The 7,240-nt window shown below is 27.1% G+C and overlaps 1 protein-coding gene across 2 annotated transcripts; it reads right to left on the bottom strand.

The window, feature by feature from the left end:
* Positions 1 to 260: 260 nt before the first annotated feature.
* On the bottom strand, positions 261 to 6,813 carry LOC108756194 (zinc finger CCCH domain-containing protein 3). 2 transcript variants are annotated; one of them, XM_018499809.1, is made up of 7 exons: positions 6,476 to 6,813; positions 3,087 to 3,957; positions 2,924 to 3,024; positions 2,603 to 2,768; positions 2,342 to 2,500; positions 1,408 to 1,603; positions 261 to 733 (listed from the first exon to the last, which is right to left on the bottom strand). In XM_018499809.1, exons 1-7 carry the CDS (start codon positions 6,537 to 6,539, stop codon positions 320 to 322), a joined length of 1,971 nt encoding a protein of 656 aa, XP_018355311.1. In that variant the 5' UTR covers positions 6,540 to 6,813; the 3' UTR covers positions 261 to 319. The 2 variants fall into 2 exon arrangements, with proteins under 2 accessions (XP_018355311.1, XP_018355312.1); XM_018499810.1 differs by having other exon boundaries at positions 2,924 to 3,012.
* Between the last annotated feature and the right edge of the window lie 427 nt (positions 6,814 to 7,240).

Here is a 7,240-nt window from a genome sequence, read left to right as displayed (position 1 = left end):
GTATATATATATATATATATATCTCAATATATTAAATACTCATTGTTTAGCATCAAACATAAAAATTAATTATAACAGAATAATGAAATGTAATAACGTATTGTAAACATATTATAAAATAGAAAACTAATAAATTTATATGATTTACTATATGAAATACCATATGAAAAATTTATGAAATTTTATAGTGAATACATTAAAATAAAATATCCAAAATACACATATATTTTGAATGAAATAATTGCCTTGATTTAATTTAAGATTCTTAAATTAACTTAAAAAATTATTTACTAAAAAATAATGTGTATACAAATGTTAATTAAAGATGATCAATAGGGATATAACCGCCAATAGAAATTTTCTTTTTTACATTATGATCATAAATCGTTATCCCTAATTCACATTTATCTTTTTTGAATGAGGATTCATTTGCTTTAATTTCATTAGTTTTAATTTGCTTTGTAGAATCATCAATTTTAATTTCTTTCTTTTTCTTTGGTTCTTCAGATAAACCAGTTAATTCATAATATCTTAATCGGCCTTCTGAATTTGAATTCTCAGAATTACCATCTGTGGCATGATATTTTTGCGTATCATGCGTTTTGTTCAAGTACTTAGTGTTTTTTTCGAAATTAGAGGAATGCGATTTATGAGGATAAGGACAACACTCACCTTTGCTGCAATTCCCCGACTTGTTAAATTCAGGACAAAGATACTCGTGACGTCGTTGACACTATAGAAGAACAAATCAGTACTCTACGTTTTACAAACTATTATTACGAACCGTTGACATTTGCATAAGGCATCTAGTAGTTAAAAATCACCTTAAACCTAATTTTATTAAAATATTTGTTTTCCTTTTTTTTTATATATTAGTGATCTCAGACTCATATCCACACGGGAGTTACACAAGTCAATTATCATTAATTATAAGAAAATAGATTTCTATGTGTTAAATCAGTTAAATGGCACACGATGTATGTTTTCTTATTTGATTGTTTGCATTTTAGTAAATTACTAAAAATTGTGTTCTGTGTGATGCAATTCTAGTAATTTATTAAACAAGCAATTTAACAAGAAAACATGTATCATGCCGCTAGTTTTAATATGATATACTTTTTTATAATATGCTTTTCTGCATGTCAATGATCGGATATTATCAGTCCTGTTAATTTAAATTTTGTCCTTTTAATTTAATTTAAAAAATCTATCTGTATCACATACATTATGATTGATCACTTGCGGCCCGCGAGCTACATATCTGAAATCTTTTATTTAAAAAAATTTGCATTGTAATGCAAATTAAAAAATATAAAAATATAAAAATATTGTTTTATATGAATAATAGATTAATGTAAATAATGTATCATGAGTAATCGATTAAAATACAAGCGAATGTGCAGTTACCTTATTTCCTTTAGCACAATATCCTTGTAGAAAATCTATGCAGATTGAAGTGTTAGAAGACACTTTAACATGAAGATAAGGACAGGCATCTCTCGTGCAGCAGCCATCGAGGAAGTACTTGCATGTAGGCATTTTTTCAGGTCCAACATCGTGAGATAAAGAGCATTTGTTTAAGAAACACTTTCCTTGCAGAAAACTGGATACATTTTAAAAAATTGCACGATTTAACATTCATTTTTCTGAATCTTATTTTATCATAGATAAAGAAATAAAGAATTTTGCAATTTTTTATATTACCGTACTATAGTAATGGTAATAATATTTATAATACTAGGAGATTCATTTTAACTTAATCAAATGATTTTTGAAGAAGCACTAAAAGAGACATTAAAGAAATTGTTTGTTGAAATTTAAAAAAAAGACAAAGTCCTTCAAAATTTTTCATGCGGTTGTTGGTATCAATTAATGATACATTTATTCTAGGAAAGAATATAAGATTATTTAAAGAGAAAACATGAGATAAAAATTTTAGCAATATTATGTATAATACTAGCAATAAATTTCATTACTAAAGAAATTTGAAATTTTTAGATATAAAATATCTAAATTAAAATAGAATTTGAAAATATCTTGTTGTCAGAACTATAAAATACATTTGATAAAATATCATTAATATTGTAATAAAAATTTGATTTCCATTAAAAAAACAAGTTTTTGATTTTGATGTGACTTCGACAATTTTATGAGTAAATAAAGATTACCACATTTCTCCAAAAATTATATGGTTAAATTAAAATCAATTATCCTACATTTAGTTTTGACATAATTTTAATAAATATCTGCGTGGTATAGACAAATTAAGAACATTAATATAATGATGTAACGTATAGAAGAAATATGAGAGATATATTTAATATTTCATATATTAATTTACTTTTTGCAGAGCGACACCTGATTTTTATCATGTCGTTTAGGACACGTTCCATTTTCATAATTTGGACAAGATCCAAATCGTTGATAAATTAAGCAAGGCTGGTTATTTTTGTGCATTTTATTTCGTAGAATTCGTATGCTTCGTTGTTTTGCTTTGTTGCTAAAACAAAAAGTTCAAAAACGAATAATAATGTATCCATAATAGTGTATCCATTTTCGTTTGTATACAATTTTAAATGGTATATATGTATATTACTTGTACCTGATACTATTTTTGTAAGTAGCTTTCGGAGATACATTGAAAGCAAATTTTGATTTGCTACTGATATCCAGTTCTGACGTGCGTGTGTTTAAACTTCCTTTGCTCATTCGTTGTTTTTTATTAAAGCTAACAAATTTATCATTCTTTCCATTGATTGATCGTTTCCCTAAAAAATATATGTATTGCTGATAAAATGCCCTGATAAATATATATATGTTTCATAGAAAAATATATGTATTTTAACAAAATACATATATTTACAAATTATAAAACTGTGTATACATAATACTAATAAAATAAAATACGAAATGATACACATACGTTTTAATAAAGAGTTCCTTCGAATTAATTTGTTTTTGGAAGCTCTATAGACAATACCACCAATAGTAACAAGTTTCTTTGTGTCGTTTCTGTAATAAAAACTTTCCAATTTTATAAATTATTTATTTTATAACTTACATATAATAATAAATGTGTTACTTACATAACTTTCGTCGTTTCTGATAGACCGATTTCTTTAGCTTTTGATACAGGCAACGCAGTTCTGTCTATCTTATATTTGGTCACTTTAGATTTATCGATATTTGATTTTGATAAATTAAGTACCATGCTTGTAGATAGTAATGTATTATTTATTAATGGTTTCATTTTTATAGATTTTTGCGTTGTCCCTAATTTTTTATCTTTTAACTCTGCATGTTTCAATAATCTACGTTGGTGCAATGGAGAAATTTTTGATGTGTTTTTCGTAGTAGATACTCTCACGAGTTTTCTACGTGATAAAAGTATAATGCTAGAATTACTAGTCTTTTTTGGAGAAATCTTTCGATTATCGATATTTTTTATAAATTTCAATCTTGAACAAACAGGTCGTTCTGTTGTAACTGATTCTTTAGAATTTGTCGACTTTTCTTTGGAAGATAATTTTTTCAATAATGTTGGATTAACGTATATAGATCTTTTGATATTCGCTTGTCCAGTACTAATATCTGTTTTTGTTGTACTTGCATTTGCGCTTATATTGTTTTGTAGTTTTTTATTTGAATTAGAAATATTATGCATCACTTTTGGATTAATATGTATTAAAGGCTTAGCATGGATATTTGGATTGATATGCACTGTTAATTTTTGTGATTTAAAATTGGGATTAACATAAACAGTTGTGGTGAGCAATGTAGAATTTACATGTACATTTTTAGTTGAGGTCTCAGGTAACATTTTAGAATTCAAAAAAGAATGGCAAAACAGATCTGATTGAACTTTCGGCTTTACAAATTTAAACTTTCTGTTGGAACAGTCAGTTTTCTCATTGGATTGTAAAATTTGTGTCTTTTGTTTATATTGCTCTATCTGATCTGTAATTATATAAGATAGTTAATCTCATATATAATTCCATATTGTCGAGCAAGAAAAAAATTGTTTTATCTTATAACAGTAAATTAAACCTTGTTAAGATAATTTCATGAGAATCTTAACAATGTGTAGAAAAAAGCCTGTAATAAAGACCAAGAGAAATTTTAAAAAACTTATTATTTTAATTCTATAAACAGCTTAAGCCTTTATATTTTGTAACTCTTTATGAGTTACAGTGTCGGTGTAAGTTATATTATCATTGTTATATTATCAGTTTTTTTAATGTATAAAACTTGCACAATAATAACGGTTACATTTATACGTCACCATTAATTGAATTTAATAAAATCTGTAAGTTATTACCGATGTAAAATGTCATATAAACGCTAGTTAATTTAGTTTTTTTCTGACAATTAATGTTATAAAACCAAATTCAATTACTGTTTATATATTTTATATCAGTAAATAACAACCATTGATGTTACTAAATCTGTTTAATGATGACATATAAACATAGTTAATAGAAGGATACTGCGAAGAGTTATAAAATAGATTCTATCACAATATATGATCAATTTTAATTTTGGTTACTATTGTTTATCTTTTTCTAATTCTAAAAATTAGAAAAGGATAAAGAGTAAATTATATAAACCAAGATTAGAATTAATCTTACATTGATGGAACCAGGCCATAAAGGCTTATTTAAAACAAGTACATTTTTATTGATGTCTGAAGTATAAGAAATATCTTAAATCAATTAAAAATCAATACATGTATAAGATTATGTTACCATCACTATTAATATATAATTTGAACTATTTGTCAGCAACTTTCACTGTTAGCTGATTTACCCTCATTATTATCTTTTGTTATTACTCTCTTCAGTATAGCTTGTTTTCGAGCATGGATTAAAATTAAATTTTGTTTTTGACATTGAAACGTTACTGTGTAAATTTTACATAAACAGTAAGAACTTTATTTTAGACTGTACATGTAAAAACACAATATAAACTAGAAAAAATGCCTATACCGATCAAAGCCAGCCATGAATTTTTAATGCTTTTAAATATTTTAATATGAATTATATTAGGTTAAGTAAAAAGTCATCGCGTTTTTTTAAAAGACATCTATCAGTAAAAACCGCAATTACTTTCTTACCAACAATATAAATATATCTTAATAGAGTAAAATTTCAGCTTTAAAAATCTCTTTTTTAAATTATACGATACGACAATTTTTAATGGAGTTATGAGCAATTAAAGTCAAAATAATTCTTTTATTTAATCCGCGATAACTCAGTAATCAAAAGTCGTAGGAATATTTAAAAAAAAACGATTTTGTAGGGAAAGTATCAAGCTTTCACGATAGGTAATCGAAAATTTTCTCAAATTCGTTTTGGACACGTTACAAATCCACAAAGTGAGAAGAAAATTTTTCGTCTTTTTCAGCTCGTAGTTTTTGGTATGTAAAAATTATCAAACTCATATAAACTTAAAAAATGTGATAAGCTTTTAAAAGTAGAGATTTCAAGCTTTAAAACCCTTTTTTTAAATTTGAATTTCATTCATTATTGACGAAGATATTGTATATACAACTTTGAGCTAAAAAATACGCGCGATGACTTTTTACTTAACCTAATATATATACTATATATACATTATGTACATGCATATACATATATTTGTAATTATTCGAACCATGCACTGAATTGATTTTCCAGACTTATAAACACAATTAAACTATTGTAATATCACAAGTTAAATTGACAAGAAATTTTTAATAATTTGATGCTCAATCAGACATATATCATTAGAAAGATATAAGATGCTTTCCAGCAAGAACACAGTCAGACATAGAGAATTATTTCATCCTTGTTTAATGTAGGCAAACAACAAGGATTCACTGTATTACACTGTCTGACTGTGTCCTTGCTGGAAAGCACCCATTAATAAAAATTGAAAAACTGTAAATGGGAAACCAATTCAGCGCACTAGTTCAAATGACTACAAATATGGTATATATACATGTACATATATATAATATATATATATTTACATATTAATTCAAATTGAATTATTTAAAAGCATTAAAGATCCAATTTCAACTAGCATAAACATTTGATTTCTAGTAAATTTTATATCTTGTTACAAATTCTGTCTGTGTATTTAAATGAAAATCAAACAAAAATATAACAAAATCTGTTAACAATATAATCACAAAGAAATCAAGTAAAATTTTCTAACCATTTAAATAATATATTCTATTCAAATATTTATAAAAGAATAAATTGCTAGTGTTTTCTGTTGGCAATCTGTTGCTTCAATAGATTCTGCTGGCAGAACATAAATACAATTAATGCAGTAATATTCTAATAAAATCTACTGACAAACTATCAGTGTAACCGTTAAAATTCAAAATCTAAACGGATTAAACTACATATGTACATATGTACTCTTGGTCTTTATTCGGTATAATGAAAGATCAAATTACTCTTTTATTCCTTAAAAGTGGCAAACTTACTTTTTAAATAATGAATCTCGTTCAGTATATTGACTTCCGTGCTTGCAGATGACGGAACTCCCATTTTTAGAATTTCGGAAAGGGTCACATAAGATCGCGACGCCTATTTTCTTGAAACAAGATCCTTGTCCTTCAATGTCTCTTTCTTCTTTATTGAATCTCTCAGATGTCTACACTTTCGGATTTGAAAAGACTTCGATCAGTACTTCCTGACTTTCTAAACCCTTCAAAAATATTTAAGTCATTCAAAGCTGTTAACAACGGACGTAAAGCAGCTGTTCTCGTGTTTGAGATTACACGTTAAAGTCGCAGGTTAGATTATGGTTGGCCCGTCGACATATAAGCTGTGTTCCAAAATTCACTGTCAGTGTTGAAAATGTATAATACACGTAACGTAAACTATAGATTTTCAGCGCTGGCAGTAAATTTTGGAACACTAGAGATCCTATAATCAGAGCTTGCCAGTTTGGCGAAAGCGGACACAACTGATTGGTTCTCCACCTTGGTTCACTCGGTAATCTTCGGATAGTTTCGTACATACGTACATTGGGTGCATCCAGAAGCACGACCGCTCACTGAGAGTTCAATGAGCTCTTTTACCTGTTTGGTCTACATTTTTAGATTTAATGGAATATGCCAATCAAATGCAAGAGCTCACTGAGCGCTCAGTGAGCAATCGTGCTTCTGGATGCACCTATTGTCGGAAAATGAGTGCAAAGAAAAGAAAGAGATAAAGTGGGAGCACAGACTGCATAAAGGTGCCTT

The sequence above is a fragment of the Trachymyrmex septentrionalis genome, unplaced genomic scaffold (genome assembly GCF_001594115.1).
Source record: "Trachymyrmex septentrionalis isolate Tsep2-gDNA-1 unplaced genomic scaffold, Tsep1.0 scaffold97, whole genome shotgun sequence".
Lineage (NCBI taxonomy): Eukaryota > Metazoa > Arthropoda > Insecta > Hymenoptera > Formicidae > Trachymyrmex > Trachymyrmex septentrionalis.
Note: the sequence above shows the minus strand (reverse complement) of the source record. Positions and strands in the feature narration are given on the sequence as shown.